This window comes from Dermacentor albipictus, chromosome 1 (assembly GCF_038994185.2).
Source record: "Dermacentor albipictus isolate Rhodes 1998 colony chromosome 1, USDA_Dalb.pri_finalv2, whole genome shotgun sequence".
NCBI classification, from domain to species: Eukaryota; Metazoa; Arthropoda; class Arachnida; order Ixodida; family Ixodidae; genus Dermacentor; species Dermacentor albipictus.
The window spans coordinates 348,268,131-348,285,070 of NC_091821.1; the positions used below are offsets into that span (position 1 = coordinate 348,268,131).

The following is a 16,940-nucleotide window of genomic DNA, read 5'->3' on the forward strand; positions in this document are numbered from 1 at the left end:
AAACTAAAGGTGCAATGCAGATGCAATATAGTACACACAAGAACAAGGTTTCTGATCTAAGAATAACTGGCACAGTAATCCTCTGGAAGCTGCAGTGCTTAATCTGTGCGAGTAAACCAGCTCACGACAGATTAGCGCTTGCAATCTTCTTTTCACCACCATCCTGGCAAAAGCAGAAGTAATACTGCTCACCTATCCGTCAACTGACTTGCGGGCAGACTACAGTATTGCTATGTCGCACTAAATATATGTGCTGTGGTATGCTTCAATAGACAAAGCTCGGATTATTTACAGCACACATGCACAAATGCTGTCAATACCATGAAGCCTGCAGGCCTTGCTGTTTCACTGCTGTGCCTATGTGCAAGTTAACTTTGGGTACATTGCAGAGACGCAGCCATACAGAAGTGTAGTCTTTGCCAGTGGGTTATTCTGGTAGCATTTCGGCCCATCTATACAATGCTTCCCAGGGGTTGACATATTTGTATGTGATGAATGAAAGTAGAAAACTAAGGCACCTTTAAGCCCATGGTTTGAAAGATTAAGTACTTAACAGGGCTTAGTTTGTAAGGGGGACAAACGCAATGATGTCTTTGCAAATCCACTTGTTACGCTGTGTGGCTTCATAGCATGGCTTGCTCAGATTACAAAAAAAGCATTACAAAAATTTTCAATGTACACCCAGCCACGATTGCCATTTCCGCCTTTTCATTACGCCTTTTCTGCAATGGTGGCATCGTGAAACTCACGATTAGATCAGTCTGTAAAACCTTTGTTCCTCCAAACCAATTACACTTGTCTTAACCACTACGCCAGCAGCCTGAACTGCTAACCAGTTGCAATCGATTGTCAACTAAACAAACAGCACACAATACTTGCCTGTATAGGCTTGTCAGTGCGAATTTTTGCTGCTACCTCTTCAAAAGTTGGCGAAGCATACGGGGCACTTCCAAAAAGACATTCTGCAAATGCGGACACAGACGAAGGTATCATGTGGTGCGTTCTTGTGAATGTCAAATAAGTATGCATTCAGCAGACCCACATAGCTTTTGAGTCTTTTTGAGCTGTGTGAAACAGCAACTTTCAAAACAATATCTTTCCATGATAACACAGGTAAAAAGCACTCAAAGCCTCAAGTTTTTGACAAAGCAGACAAAAAAAAGCAAACAAGGTCACGTGAAAACAAGGCCACATTTACAAAAGGTTCACACAGTGAAACATCATCTAGGCACTTCAACTCTGGTCCTAGTTATCTTATTTTTATTTCACCGTGTTTCCAGCAATGATCCTTTACATATTGACTTTAGATTGCCAAGACAAAAATTCATGAGCCATTCCACTCTGTGAAGGTGGAAGACCAGTGAAGTTGTTTAGACACAGAGGTTACACAGAATTTTGAACAAAGGTGCCAACATATATATTGTCCTGATCTGTGGTCATCGTGACAATATAGGAATGCACACACATTGGCGTATCACCTCTGTTTTTATTCACAGTGTTTCCAGCTATGATCCTTTACATATTGACTTTAGATGTTTAAAAATTTTTTTTAATTAATAATTTTTTTGTTTTTTAAATTTAATGCAGTACTTTGGTGTCTCAGCTACGGAAAGAAAAAAGTTTGCGCCAAGATTAGTGCCTATGGAGGAATAGTCACATGTGTACACCTCAAGCATTGTTTTTCAGGAAAGCAGTGACACATGAGTCTCTTTTAGAAGCAAAACTGAAACTGTCTTTTAGAGGACCATAGATGAAAAGTAACAGAAAATCAGTCTCGTGCCATATTTGCACCTATAATGCCTTGCCATGTGACCAATACACTATTCATATAGGCCATCAACATACCGTACATGATGATGCCGACAGACCACAAGTCCACTTTGTTGTCATAGTGGTCACTGAGCAGCATTTCTGGAGCCATATATAATGGAGATCCTCTAAGAGAGCTGGCCAGGTCACCTGATCGCAAGTACTGTGCAAACCCAAAATCTGCACAGAAAAAACACAACAATATATATATATATATATATATATATACATATATATATATATATATATATATATATATATATATATATATATATATATATATATATATATATATATATATATATATATATATATATATATATATATATATATACCAGAAAAAAAGCAGTTCTGGGTCCGGGTAAATATTCACAGTGAAGTAGACGCGCGTATGAAGCGGTTTATTGACGTTTCGGCCGGGGTCCGGCCTTCATCAGAAACCTGATGAAGGCCGGACCCCGGCCGAAACGTCAATAAACCGCTTCATACGCGCGTCTACTTCACTGTATATATATATATATATATATATATATATATATATATATATATATATATATATATATATATATATATATATATATATATATATATATATATGTGTGTGTGGGGGGGGGGTTACGTGCCAAAACGACGATTTGATTATGAAGCACGCTGTAGTGAGGGACTCTGGTATAATTTTGACCACCTGAGGTTCTTTAAGGTGCACCTAAATTTTAAGTGCACGTGTCGTTTTTTTATTTTTCTTTTCTTTATTTTCATTTCGCCCCCATCGAAATGCAGCCGCTGTGGCCACAACGAGATACACAAATGCATTTACGCGTAGTGTTGTCATAATGGTGTTGTGCCCAACGCCTAAAGGAGGCGTTGGTTGTGCCTCACACAGTAGTCAGTAGCAACGTTTATAGATACTTTTTAAAGTATCTATAAACGTTGGTCAGTAGAAGTCGGTTTGATCGACAGTTTGAAGAAATATAAGCACTCCAGATTCCCATGCTTCCTTCGTTCACCTTACACCATGTATAATTTACTATAATATTTAAATATACGCATAGACGAAGGCCTCGTCGCGTTTACATACATGCCGATTATGGAAGGCACATACCTGCGAGCTTCAGTGAAGGGTTTCGAACAGAAGAGAGAAGGATATTCTGCGGTTTCAGATCCATGTGGGCAATATTGTGTTGATGGAGAACCCGCAAAGCCTTTGCTGCAAAGTAAGGCCAATGCAATTACTGGTAAAACACCATTACAGTACACCATAAGCAGCCTGTACAGTGGTCTACCGCTCACCGAGCTGCTGCAGAAACTTGCGAACAACAGACTCTCGAAGTCGTTTGTTGGCTCGTATAAAGCGATGCAAATCGCCGCCGGCGCAATACTCCATAATAAGGTAAATAAACTGCTGGTTCCACTGCAGATAGAACAAAACGCACCTTTAATTTATACATCGCCATCCACCTGAAGACCGCGCCAGATATGTTGTTACCTGGAAGTCTATGAGTTCCACGATGTGCTCGTTCTTTATTCTCTTTAATATTGCTATTTCCGTAAGCAAATTCTCGGTTGCTGTCTTGGTAAGAGAGTTTTTGGAGATGCATTTTATAGCAACGACTCGCCGTGCACCTGTCTGAAACATGAAAGATCAGGACGACATGAAGAGCAAGAACGCATTTCAAGCAAATATAGCGTTTGTAACATGAGAATATTACCTTGTGGTACGCTTTGAAAACAGTCGCATACGTTCCTTGTCCAAGTTTCTCGGTAAAAATATATTCGGGAAGCTTGTGCTCGTACAGCTGAGCCATGAGACCGAAACTCGGTTGTGCTGAAGAAACAACGAGGTATGTAGCCGCACCACCGCACTTTTACGAAACATCGGCCGTCCTATCAGTCCTATTCTCAGATGCTTTCCTACAGAAACATGGCGTTGCCCATGTGCGTGCCGCGGAGTTTACGGTTGTGTGTGCTTCGAGATACTTGTTTGGTTTCACTCAGGTCACGGCGCCGCCCCTTATTGTGCTTCAGTACTGCGTTTGGCCGACACTATGCGGTCAAAGTGCTAAAGCCACCTGCAGCGGTTGTGCGACCCAGCACGGACAAAAGGCCTTATATCAACGTAGGGACGATAGGTCATATCGACCATGGTAAAACAACGCTTACTTCGGCAATCACCCGTGCCCTCTCTGATGAAGGACTCGCCTCCTTCATTAAGTACGACGAAATTGATCGTGCTCCGGAGGAGAAGTTGCGAGGGATTACAATCAACGCGACGCACATACAGTACAGCACTAGCGCCCACCATTACGCTCACACAGACTGTCCAGGACACGCTGATTTCATCAAAAACATGATCTGCGGCACGAGCCAAATGGATGGCGCCGTCCTTGTAGTTGCTGCCGACGATGGCTGCATGCCGCAGACACGAGAGCATCTCTTCGTATGCAAGCAGCTAGGCGTGAGAAAGATCGTAGGGTTTGTCAATAAAGCGGATGTTGTGGACAGGGACGTACTCGAGCTCGTGGAACTCGAGCTGCGCGACTTGCTTGAAGAGTACAAATTCGAGAACTCCAACTCGTCGCCCGTGGTGTGGGGATCGGCCCTGAGGGCCATGGAAGGCGACGAATCTGAGTACGGGCTTCCGTCCGTGCGCAAGCTCCTTTCCGAAATGGATGGCTACTTCATACCGCCCACACGCGACGTCACGGGCCCTCTGCTCGTGCCGCTCGAGAATGCGATTAACGTGCGGGGAAGAGGCACTGTTGTTGTAGGAACAGTGTTGAGGGGAACTATGCGAAAGGGCCAGCAAGTAGAAATTGTTGGCTACGACGAGACGCTGCACACAGTGGTCACAGAAATACAGCGTTTCAACAAGCCCATTGACGTCTGCCAAGCAGGCGACCACGTAGGCTGCCTTCTCCGCGGGGTCAAGACGCAAGACATTCAACGTGGAATGACTTTGGTTGCCTCAGGAACAGCATCCTTGGGAAACCGCTTTGCAGCACAGCTCTATCTGCTTACCAAGGAGGAGGGTGGCAGGTCGAAGCCCATATCAAAGAAGTATATCATGCCTATGTACTGTGGTACCTGGACAATGCCTTGCCGTGTGGATGTGGCTGGAGATAGTATGCTCATGCCGGGAGACTTCGCCGAAGTGGAGCTGACACTACCAAAAAAGATGCTTATGGTTGCAGGGCAGAACTTTTCAATCCGTGAGGAGAAGCGAACTGTTGCAACTGGAATCATAAGCAAGATCCTTCCAAACGTTATAGCCACTACAGCTCAGGTTGGAAAGATAGACCTGAGTGAAATAGAATTGCAGAAGTCTTCATGAAGTGTTTAAACTACCATCACAATTGTTAACGTTAGAAAATGGTGTTGAATATTGGAAATTGTATATAAATTGCCTATCTCATCCTTGGTCCATTGGTTGCATTATCATTCATTAATTCAATGTTTATGGTTACTGCTGATTATGGCACAGAATATTGTAACACAAGGACCTGAAAAACACAGAAATGCATTTTATTTACTGATCTAAAGTTACGCAAACAAGTAAAATATCATGGCCTTCCATAGCATTATTACATTACTGAATGCTCTTCATAGCTTTTGCACATGTTAGGAATCTACAGGTATAGGAGAAAGCTACTTCAGTTTGCTGAATTAGAGTTTTGCAAGCATGACATATTAAAATGGGCGTCTGAAGTGGCAGGAAGACAATGCTTTTGTCAGAGATGCAGGACATGTGGCACATTTAACTTGAAAAATGCTTGGAGCATGCCATGAGCAGAAAGCATCCTGTGTCCCAAGACCAGGCAAGTGTCGTGCTACAGAGCTATTCAGTGTGAAATCATACAGTTAAGAGAGTCTTGCAACATCCTTAAAGCAAAGAACACACCAGAGTGAGTGGAATGCCCTTCACTGGCTACATCATCTCAAAACGTTGTGAAACGGACCTAATAGTATTGAAAATAAAAGAGTGCAATGTTTGCTTTCCAGGTTCCTCCACAACACATTTCCTCTCAGCTGGAGCGGTTCCTGATAGCAATGCCCTGTACTCCTTTTCTTTTCTCTGCAGTCCAATTAAGGTTAACATCTGACAAAGGTATCGTACAAAGAGAATAAGAATGGCAACAGGATGAGTGGTACTAACAACTGCTGCTTTCCCACTTGCTGGTATGCATGTACAAGCTTTTGTTTGAGAGCAACTCATGGCCACGAATGACTGCACAGTGGCTAAATGAGAAGAAAGGGGCTTAATCGAGAGGCCCAATTTTTATTAGTCATATCATAAGAAGCCAACAAACACTGACACCAAGAACAACATAGGGGAAATTACTTAAAAGCTTAATAAATGAAATAAAGAAACAATAACTTAATGGAAATGAAAGCGGATGAAAAAGCAACTTGCCGCAGGTGGGAATCGAGCCCACAACCTTCGCATTTCGCTAAGGTTGTGGGCTCGGTTCCTACCTGTGGCAAGTTGTTTTTTCATCCACTTTATTTTCCCTTAATTTATCGTTCCTTTATTTCATTTATTAAGGGGGGATGAGGGTCTTGAAAACTTTTTTTTTATTTCTTAACATATCTTCCTGAAAATTGGCATGCAGATATATCTTTGAATGCTGATCCCAAATATATATTCAGATTTTATATATCTCTTCTAGAAATGAAGACATTGCAAAATAATTGATCCCACATAGGTCTTTTCTTACGGGCCATTATGATAATTTCTTAATTAAAAAAACTAGTTTCAAAGAATAGCTTTCATTTCCAAGGGCCCACTGCACATCCTAAAGCTAAAGAAATTTTTAAAAAGTGATCATAGAGGTCGTGAATGAATAACAAAGTAGGAAGAAAAAAACAATGCAGGAGTAATTAGCTTACATCTGACCTAATTGCTAGCCTATTGGGTTTAATGAAAAATGGAAAGCTTTAGGATGTAGCTGAGGTTTTACTGAAAAAAATGATACCTAATTCAATAACATCAATTGATGCAAACACTATGAAAAGTTCTGTAAGGCAAAGGCATTTGATCGAAAAAGCAAAGCTGAGAAAATTGCATTCAAAGTTTTGCTTACTCTGCCACTTTTGTTTACCTATCACATGGAAAAATTTAATGCTTTAGCATGCAGCCCAGTCATTACTGAACACAATAACACCAAACTCACAGAAATCTGTTCATGTAAAGATTGTGAAAACCTCTGTATTGCATTGGCACTTGACAAAAAAAAAAAAAAAAGCTCAGAAAGTCGTCTTCACTAGCTGCGCCGACGTTCATTAGCTCGAACTTGCGGGAAGTCGCGGACTTCTTCGCCAATGAAGTTTTAATGTTGTCTGCGTACTTTTCACGCCCCGCGCACTCCGCGCAAAACACCGTGTCGAAGCGTTGAGCACGCGAGCTCGGTTCAGCCGCGTCCGTCGGCACCGAAGCGGCGTACGGAAACGCCGAAGTCGACGTTAGGCTTAGCTCAGCCGGCTCGGCCGCTTTCGACGACACGGAATCCGAAGCGACTTGCAGCGTCTCAAAAGTTAGCATTTTCGACGGGCTTAGTCCAGGCGCATCCACCGGCACTGCAGAGACTTGCGGTAACACCGAAGTTGACACCGATCGGCACTGTCCAGCCGCGTCCACCGGCGAAGCTGTTGTTGGCGAGCTCAGTCCAGCCGCATCCACCAAGGGCACAGCAGCTTGCGGCATCACCGAAGCTGTAGTTCTCGACGATGTGCGCGCTTATTCCATGCGCGCCTCTTTTTGCTGACTGCTTTTCGCGTGCTTGCTTTCAAGCGCGCGTCTCGCGCCATCGTGACACGCGGAACAACGACACCAGGCACGCAAAAGCAAGAAATTCTTGGTTAAAAGAAGCGACTCAATAGCCAAAATATCTACAAGAACGATAAAGAAAAAGGCAGAACGAAAAATACTAGGAAACAAAGATGAATGCGAAAAATGACGTGCGCGCCGGCGAAAGCAGACGACGCGAAGGAGTCGAACAACGCGGCCGCGGGGCCGCGGCAGGCGTCACGGCCAATCAGAGGGCTGCGCCTCGGGGAGGCGCCCGTTTCACCCAATCAGCGGCTGTCTCGCGACGATTTCGCGCTTGAGAACGGGTGCCTGGGTTGCCGATCGCTCCGCTGCACGAGGGTCTACAGCGTGCCGAGGGGCGCCAGAATGGAGAGCGGGAAACCAGCTTTCAAACGAGACCAAGATGGCGCCGATCGGTTCGCGTCGCGCGGAGCTACGGCAGCTTGAAAATGAGGCAAACCCTCGCGCTTGGCGTTCAATTTCGGCTCACCGACGTTTCTAAATTGCCGTTTTTTTAATACTTCGAGTAGGAATTGCGCCATAATAATTTGTAGAGGCATAGTTGGGACATTAAAGACTTCAAAAACGCACTTTTTGAAAATTGCCGTTTTTGACCATTTTTCGAGATTTCAAGACCCGCGTCCCCCCTTAAGCACAAGTAATTTCCCCTATGTTGTCCTTGGTGTCAGAGTTTGTTGGCTTCTTATGCACAGTGGCTAGTGTTTATGGGCTGTAGCATGAGTCTATGATGGTATAGGCAGGACGTAATTGAAGTTCCTAGGAAGCTGCAGGTAAACTAGTGATCTCTTAAGCAGGATTGCAGCCTCTATGTTGCATGCAGTGAAATAAAAAATATTATTTGCATGTTTATGGCGGCATTGTCGGCATGTTGTCAACATTTAATTATTGTGTTAAAAAGTGTGCCAGCGCTCCATTAATTTGTTATTGACATAGGCTGTATGTGACATGGAATTCCTCCAAGGAAAATAAAAGAAATGTGAGGAAACCAAGGCCACAGTAAAGTTGCTATGTGACAAGAGTTGTTAATCTTTTAACATTTCTACACAACGAAACAGTTCTGCTTGTTCTTTGAAATAAATGTGCAGTATCCTACAACAAATGCATTCTTTGTAAACTTCAGGCGTTTTGAGTTTGTCTATCTACGTATCTATCTGTGAGTCAATCTAGCAATCTATGCCTGCCTGCCTGCCCTGCCCGCCTGCCTGGTTAGCTAGCTAGCTATGTTGTGATGCTGTCGTGGTTGTTTCTTCAACTGGATATATATCAGATTAGGCATGCATACTACATAAACGGCATATCATGACATCAATGACATGACATATTTGTGATAGCATGTATGTTGGGACACAAATGGTATGAATGACAATGATGCATCGTGTTCATTTCCTTAACTCGATATATATAAGGACTTGAATGAAATGCATGCATGACATGTCATGGATTTCGTGATATTTATGCATGTTCAATCTCTTGTGGAATCACCCTGCACGAGCTTTAAAAAATTTCTTCACCACATAGTGCTACCTTGTTAAGTTCCTCGTTAATTGTCACTTTTACTGCTTCTGACATTCTATGTAACATAGTTAACATACCACTTGCGATATCTGTTTCTGTAATCTTAAGGCATGAAATTAAATAAAATTAATTTTTCTAAATATATTGTGCATCTGAATTGTAGATCTGCTCCCAGCAGTCTAAAAATTTGCATCTTGTGTTAATTCAAACAGTGTTTACACAGATTGCTTCAGCATTTGCCTAATGAGGGAACTTCTGCACTTCACATCATTTAGGTGGGAAAGGCAATAAAAAGAAAGATTCTTGTGAAGATATTCCTTGCAAATACCAAAAACATCTGTTTTTAGTAATCAAAACTCTGAGTACAACGAAACTAAGCAATCTCAGTAAAACTTTATTCATGACAATATAAAATTCTTAAATCTGACGAAGTATGAACATCTGCCCACTTGTCTTCTTTCAGTAAAAGCGCTGTACACTCTGACGACATGAAAATGTCTACACGAACTGTGAAATCTCGTCAAGTAGCTCAGTGACATGCTCGTTTTGTGCCCAGTTAATTCCAGACGAGCTTAGCACCTGCAACAAGATGTTGTTCAAAACTTTCAGCTTATATTGCTCTTCTTGTAGCTTTCTTTCCCTAGGAGAAAAAAAAGAAAGACAGGTTTTAAAAGCCATCACAGGAATGGTGGTTTCATGGTTCATGATTTCAGCACTTCTTGATTGTAATGATGCAAATAATGCTGGATGTATTGCCCAAAGCAACAAAAGATGGAATGCAAGATGATAGACATAACACCAAGAGATAGTATAAAGATGGCATATGGATTAGAGAGCAAACACTTGTAGCTGATATTCTGGTTAAGATTAAAGTGAAGTGGGTTTGGCAGGTGATTTAATGCATAGAATGATAACCAGTGGTCTAGTATTGAAGCAATAGAATGGGTGCAAAAAAGAATGGAAGGCATGTTAGGGTGGCAGAGAACTTGACAGAGGGATTAGATTAGGAAATTAAGGCCATAGGCAAGGCTTGACAGACATAGCATAATGTAATTGAACATCTCTGGGAGAGGCCCTTGTTCTGCATTGGACTCCAGTTGAATATGATGGTGATAAATCATTTTTTGTAGGCTAATGATCTGTCCAGAAATCATCGAACAATCATGTTTATTATATTCAAATACCCAGGATGTACGGCTTAGACAAAATGTCGACAAAGATTGATTATATTAACGTATATGCCAACAATCTATTTACACCAGCAGCTAGAGCGGCCAATGTGTTTTGACCATGACAGAATTTTTAAGTAAAATGTTGACGAAATGGGGGTTTATTTCATTTCTTCAGTCTGTTTTGGCGAAGGCTTGCACACAATTAAAACAGCTGCATTAAGTTTTATATGCCTCCTTCTTTAATAAGAACTATCCAATTTTATCAAAGGCAATGATGTGGAGATGATATGCGGCGTGCTTTTTTGGCAACACATCATTAATGGTGGAAGACGTAAGTAAATGCTCGAAAATCATAAAGCAAATTGGTAAATTTTGACAACATGCCTTGCGAAATGTGTAATGCTCACTAAATAATTTTAATTTGGTGTGCTTGTAGAAATTTTGGAACTGAAGATTGTCATTGCTCAACACATCCTCAATTAGAAAAAAATCCTGAGGATAGCACCTTTTTTGAGACATCCATCTGTAAAGTTGTAGAGAAATGCACTGACATTCCACATATTGTTTTCCGAGAAAGTATTCCTCATGCACTGTGGGCCACAACTAACTGAAACACGAAGTTGTTTTGCCTCTGATTTTGAGGATCAACTTCCAAAAACTGATGCTAGCCTTAGAATCCCAAATTCTACTAAATGGACATGCCTTTAACACTAACAAGTTTTCATTCCACATTCACAATGTGTGCCCTGAAGTAATTGATCATTTAATTAATAAATACTAGAAAATTAATTCATTTTTAGTGACTGACATGTTTACTGGTTCCTGCAATTGCTAATAATGTGTTGCCCCCCCCCATAAAACAACAACAACAACAACAACAACAACAACAACAATAATAATAATAATAATAATAATAATAATATGAAAAAAAGAATATCTCCACTGGTCTGTTTTCAAGAAAATTGCATCGCTTAAAACAGGCAGTTTATTGGGTTCAGCATTCTTGTTTAAAATGGAAAAACACAAACGAGTATGGCACATTAACTTTAAGGAATTTGGTCTCAACTAAAAAAGGCGATTATTATAGAAAAATCTTACACACAGAAAGAATTGCACTTAATCAGCATATCTAAAGCCCCCAAATGAGTAACTACCTAGTTGGGCTTGATGATTGAACACAGTAAAAGGCTACAGTGTGGGAACCGGCAGAGTTTGTACAAAGGAGGCACACAAAGTACACAGACACAGCCCAGACTTTCAACAAGAACAACAAATAAAAAAATAATAAAAAACAAGAAGTTAGTATAAGAGCTCAAAATTCCTCGAACACACAACAAATAATTAATCATTCTCTTTCAGTGTGACAAATTCAAAATTAGCACCAAATGTGCACCAAATCTACACCAAATATGAAAGGCGTCGTAGTGGAGGATTCCAGATTAATTATGAACACCAGGGGTTGTTTAACATGCATCCAAGGCAAGATACACAAGCGCCTTTACATTTTGTCTCCATCGGCAATGCGGCTTCCGAAGACGGGAATTGAAGCCATGACTGTGCCAAGCAGTGCAAATTTTTCTGCCAAATGAAAAGAAATAGATTTTCAAGATAGTTTGCCGGTCTGAACTTATTTAGTGTTGCTATTGAATGGTTATTTAAGGGGTAATGACGCAAGTTAAATTGCGTCTCGCCTTTAACCACGAAAAGGGTTTTCCTGGAGGTCTATGGCAGAGGGATACTGCATCATTATCCAACACGCGCACATGTGCCAAATTGGTGTATACATATAGCCATGTGTGCTACCCCTGCAGATGTGCCAGTTCCCAACTACGTTCGCAGCGGAATTATGCAATGAAACAACAAACACTGCCTAAATATCTTCACTGCAAGAAATATGCGCCTTCAAGCTGAATAATTCCTTTAATAAGCTGACTGAGTTTCTTTGGCTCTTTCTGCTTTTTGAAGTGAGTAGCTTACTTCGGTTCTTTCGTTGTTTTTGTACTTGAATTGGAGCATTCGTCACTGAACACTAACTAGCCTTACGAGACTCACATGCTGTTGCACGAGAGCTTTGTGGTGTCAGAAAGATTAGATGGTGTGGTCAGTCATGATGCTGTGTCATATTTATTCAAATAAATATTTTCTTTAAAATATTTATTTCTATGCAGCTAAACATTTTTGTCTTTTCACCACGCTCTCAAGATGTTCTCTTTTTCCATGGTTAATGCACATTTCAATGGCATATACTAGCAAACCTATTTGTGACTTTTTCCATAGTTATTACAACACTTTGGGGCCGCAGCTTCACAGGTAACTAAGTTTCGTTCAGAAACCAAATAGTGCAATATTGGGTGTTTTTTTTTTTTTGCTTTATTACCTAGCTGCCAACTCGTATGGTTCCAGAAGTCCTCAAAAGTGCAACAAAACGTTAATCATATCTTTTTAATGTGACAATTTCAATACAGACACCATATGGAACACAGCTTCTTGCCATAATCACAAACTGTTGATACACGCATCAGTCAATCTGGTGTAGTGGTCGTAAGCCATGCGGTCATGATGTCATCAAAAGCTGGACATGAACCACATTAGCCATTCTTTACTCTTTCACTTCACAATTTTTGCAGTTTGCTTCATTCGACACAGGATAATAAGCTTGAACTTCAGCTGTCATTTTTCTGAGAATGCAAGCACTCTTTTCACATTCTCTCCCCTGTTATCCCACCTTCTAAAGCTTTTGGCAAGAGTATTATTGTGTGCCTTGACTACTGCACCAACCTATGCATCAGAGATATCTTGTGATCCCAACCCCCGATTTTTGTGACATGCTGGCAGTTCTAATCAACGTGCACACAGCAACACTTTATTTGGCGCATGTCTTGTATTTGTCTCATTAAAAATAGTATAATTAATGATTTTCTGCGTATTCAAGGAATTCAGGCCTCGTACCATTGTTACAGAGTTGGTAGCTACCTAATGAGCAAAGAACAAGTGAAACAAATTTTGTGTCAGTACTACAGTAAACAAGTACTGAGCTGCAAGTTTCAGTTTGCTTCAACAAAATTCTGGCTGTGTCCATTGCAGCGCACCCCCAGCTTACTCATTCAATGAACGCTTTCGTCCTTGATCCAGCATTTCCTCGGGTGGAATCTTTTCACCAATACAACCTGAAATAATTGTTGTAATATCACTCTCATCAAAATGTCAAAATTTAACACTAAGTTCACAGTACAGGTTAAAAAAATCACACAAGCAGACATTCTAAAATCAATTTAGTTATAGTAAAGATGTGTATTATTATGATTATTTGCAAATGTGCATTATCAACATTGGGACCATGTATCAAGCAAGCTACAAACTAGAGATGGTATCCTCAGCAATTACTTTAGAAGAAGGTTTCACATACATAATATTTCATATGACTAGCACCAGACGTGCCTGCATCTACAGGCAACAGTGTTTTTAGCACTGTGCAAAGAAAGAGTTCTCAGCACTGTACCAGGAACACTGTCATTCATTGACACTGATGTGTCCCACATTAGACACACGAAATCTTGTGAAAGTGAAAGTATCTTCCAAAGTAATCGCCCGAGAGCATCCCAGAATCACGCCTTCTCCCAGCAAACCAATAGCAACTTTCATAAAAGTGACCAAGTGCATGACACACACACAATCACAGGAATTGTTCCTACGTTCGATAGACTCAACCAACATGGTGCATATTAAGCAAGAATTGTGGTGTAATTACCGTAGTTTTGTAGCTAAATTTTCTGTGCTTAAATTTGCACATTTCATATAACTGTAAAATAGAACATGCACTTACCATGGTAAGCAGTCTTCAGTTTCCTTATTGTTGCATTGGCCTTGTCGAGCTCCTGAGATGCCAATGTAAGCATACACTTATTACATGCGATTTACTTAAGGTACCAAACTTATTATTTTGCAGGCATCTCTGCGCCATTTGGTTCTAGTGTATATGAATGTGTACCAAGAATTACATAAATAAATAAAAAATACATAATGTTGGGTAGTGAACTGGCATTTAATTTGAATATGTGTAGAAGCGGAAGATGCACATACATACCTGCTGTTTCTTCATGACTTCTTTGCATATTCGTTGGTTTTCAGCACAGATGGCCATGACTTCGCTGCTAAGGCTAAGAATGAAACACTTGCATGAAAAGGGTGGCCCACACTATTTCCCATAACGAATCAAGATTCTGAAGTGCTAATCAAACACAACATACCTGTCCACCTCTAGCAACAGATTCACCTGTTCATGGGCTAGTTGTAAGCTGAAAGAAGAAAGCAAGAGCAGCTCGGCAGTTCAAATAACAATGGGCTCAAAATGGTTCATGTCTGAAACAAAATTGCCCTTTACTGCCATTCCTTTGAACTAGACATACACAACAAAGCAGATTTAAAGATTTAATTTTGCTTGAAAGCCTGTGGGTGAAATTCACTTTTCTTTAATTCTGTATGGAATGATATAACAGGTTTTTGAAGAAAATCACATCAGTATTATGGATGAAAGCTTGTGTTTATATTTCAACAGTTGACTTACCTTGGTCGCAGTGACGATTCTGAGGCGAAGCTGTTGATGTTGGCAACATGCTCTTCAAGCAGCATGTGCTCACTAACAAAAGAAGAGTAAGCAACAAAGTTTGACTTCACATCGTAAGCACGGTTCCCATACAGATTTCATGAGAGAGAAATGCTCTACTTGCCTTTCGAGTGCGCCCGTCGAGGCTGATTTTCTCGCTGAAAATGACAAAAACATTTGTTCAATGTGCTTTCATGCCTACTAGGCAAATCTGTCTTTTATGCACTGAACCCAAATCCCTGAACCATTTGGTTAGACTTGTCATTTTTCGTCCGCTTGGCCACAGTTTGACTGCCCGTCATCGCTTCGTCCGGTGCCTGCTCGCCTCAGTACGGGCACATGTATGTGCGCACTTCACTAAGCTTGTGTTTTTATATAGTTTGCTCTAAAACACTCTCATACGCATTTCACGACACGTAGGCAAGGCGAAAAGAAGACTGCTTGTCCTAGTTACTGGTGTCACACGGCGCACTTTCGATCGCGATGGAAACCGATCGGGATCGAATAAAAGATTGGCTCATGTGCGCCAGGATGCGGGAAGGAGCCGGTCGTGGTCTAGAAATTCGAACCGGATCCGGCTCGATCATGATCGAAAGCGGCTGTGTGACACTGGTGTTAGGTGAACAGCACCATTTTATGCAGAATATAAAAGGTCCTTGCTTGCCTTCATGATCGATCTTGAGGCGTAGTATCAACTCTTCCAAGGTCTTTATGTAGTCGTGAATAGACGAAAGCACCCCATCATTGATCTCATCGCTTGATGATTCGGAGCTGCGTCAGGGTATATTGAGAATGTGTGATTAACAGAGATATAATGGTTTATGAGATGCTGGAAACTTACCCACTCATAACGTTTTGTGCAGCGTAACAATGGCAAAGCCACGAAGAAGCTAAATTCAACTTGATCAGGAAGAGCTCGAACGTTCGAACTTTCCCTGACGAGACCGACTAGAACACACGTTCAACTAGATCAATCACCTACCCTTGTTTCTAGTTTCGGTTTCATTTCTTAGCGCTTACTTTCTTGTTGTTCTTCACTGAAAAAAAAAAAAAGAACATCATATTTACTTGACATATGAGAAGAGGAATCGACTGCTCGATTTTCGTTATTAACTACCATATGTAGTCAATGTATACAATGAAGACAAACTAAATGATTAGGTAAAGGGAAATGAAAGTGGACGAAAAAAGAACTTGCCGCCAGTAGAAAGCCGAACGCACAGCCTCCACGTGCGGATATGTGGCATGTGTTTCATTAAATTAATTATGGAAGTTCTTTTATTTTGCATGTACTCACATCCCAACGACCCAACTAATTAAAAATATTTAGAATGCTTTGTGGGCATGGCTTGAATATCCAGGTTAATTATTTCGCTTGTGAGCCACGCAGAGTATGCTTATATGGTAGTAAAAGGATTACCATCTACTCGTAACGATAATCAGAAACGCAACGAAGCACAGACCCCAATAAAGTAAAGTTCCCCAGTAAAGTGCGCAGCTCTACCTGCCTCAACACTTTTATAATTTTACACGGAGGCCAGTCGAGTGCTCCCTAAAGTGCCTAAAGTACCTTAGTGCTACCTGGGCCAAAGTTCTCGGGCACACAGGCTCCTTCACACAGGCTCGAGGCAGCGGTCAGGGGCACCAGGAGCGGCCGTAGGTTATTTGTCTATTTGACTTCACCGGTAAACAACATGGCGCCGAAAGCTCGGTTTCAAGACGGTAAGATGACAAGCTATCTCTTAATTTAGTGCTTATTGTTGATGTGAACCACTTATAATGTATTCAGAACTCTGGGGAGTTATTCTAGTAATTCTGAGAAGGTTTGGTAGTCAAATACGCGCTGGTATGAGTTAAATAACCAAGTGGGAATACGAGTTTGTTGGCGGCATTGTTGTATCCGTTTCTACCAACGGTAGCAGCATCCGTAGGATCGTCGTATTTCCTTCGCCCGTGATTTACTTCAACTCCTGTGTCCGTCTTGTGCTCCACCGCTGAATTGTTGCCGAGTGTA

At 41.3% G+C, this 16,940-nt stretch overlaps 4 protein-coding genes across 6 annotated transcripts in view; 2 read left to right on the forward strand and 2 right to left on the reverse strand.

Moving 5' to 3' along the window:
• Positions 1 to 3,653, reverse strand: part of LOC135921399 (serine/threonine-protein kinase ULK3-like) — a 40,270-nt gene extending 36,617 nt beyond the window's left edge. The window contains exons 1-6 of the mRNA XM_065455789.1: positions 3,519 to 3,653; positions 3,296 to 3,436; positions 3,100 to 3,220; positions 2,912 to 3,016; positions 1,846 to 1,989; positions 880 to 962 (exon numbers count right to left, since the gene is read on the reverse strand). Of these exons, the coding sequence (XP_065311861.1) occupies positions 880 to 962; positions 1,846 to 1,989; positions 2,912 to 3,016; positions 3,100 to 3,220; positions 3,296 to 3,436; positions 3,519 to 3,614 (690 nt within the window). The 5' untranslated portion in view covers positions 3,615 to 3,653. The remainder of the gene's footprint in view (positions 1 to 879; positions 963 to 1,845; positions 1,990 to 2,911; positions 3,017 to 3,099; positions 3,221 to 3,295; positions 3,437 to 3,518) is intronic.
• A 59-nt stretch (positions 3,654 to 3,712) lies between these two features.
• On the forward strand, positions 3,713 to 5,232 carry LOC135921318 (elongation factor Tu-like). The gene has a single exon (XM_065455677.1). The coding sequence runs from the start codon at positions 3,713 to 3,715 to the stop codon at positions 5,138 to 5,140; it is 1,428 nt and encodes a 475-aa protein (XP_065311749.1). The 3' UTR covers positions 5,141 to 5,232.
• A 4,293-nt stretch (positions 5,233 to 9,525) lies between these two features.
• Positions 9,526 to 16,008, reverse strand: LOC135921805 (uncharacterized). Of its 2 annotated transcripts, XM_065456257.2 has the most exons (10): positions 15,768 to 16,008; positions 15,591 to 15,697; positions 15,051 to 15,084; positions 14,888 to 14,959; positions 14,571 to 14,618; positions 14,408 to 14,480; positions 14,147 to 14,198; positions 13,424 to 13,490; positions 11,826 to 11,901; positions 9,526 to 9,791 (listed from the first exon to the last, which is right to left on the reverse strand). In XM_065456257.2, exons 1-10 carry the CDS (start codon positions 15,773 to 15,775, stop codon positions 9,762 to 9,764), a joined length of 567 nt encoding a protein of 188 aa, XP_065312329.1. In that variant the 5' UTR covers positions 15,776 to 16,008; the 3' UTR covers positions 9,526 to 9,761. The 2 variants fall into 2 exon arrangements, with proteins under 2 accessions (XP_065312329.1, XP_065312244.1); XM_065456172.2 differs by lacking the exon at positions 11,826 to 11,901 and having other exon boundaries at positions 15,768 to 15,964.
• Positions 16,009 to 16,157: 149 nt separating this feature from the next.
• The window catches only part of MRG15 (MORF-related gene 15), a 55,145-nt gene continuing 54,362 nt past the window's right edge, over positions 16,158 to 16,940 (forward strand). For both annotated transcript variants that reach the window (XM_065456002.2, XM_065456060.2), the window contains exon 1: positions 16,158 to 16,648. In XM_065456002.2, the coding sequence (XP_065312074.1) occupies positions 16,621 to 16,648 (28 nt within the window). In that variant the 5' untranslated portion in view covers positions 16,158 to 16,620. The remainder of the gene's footprint in view (positions 16,649 to 16,940) is intronic.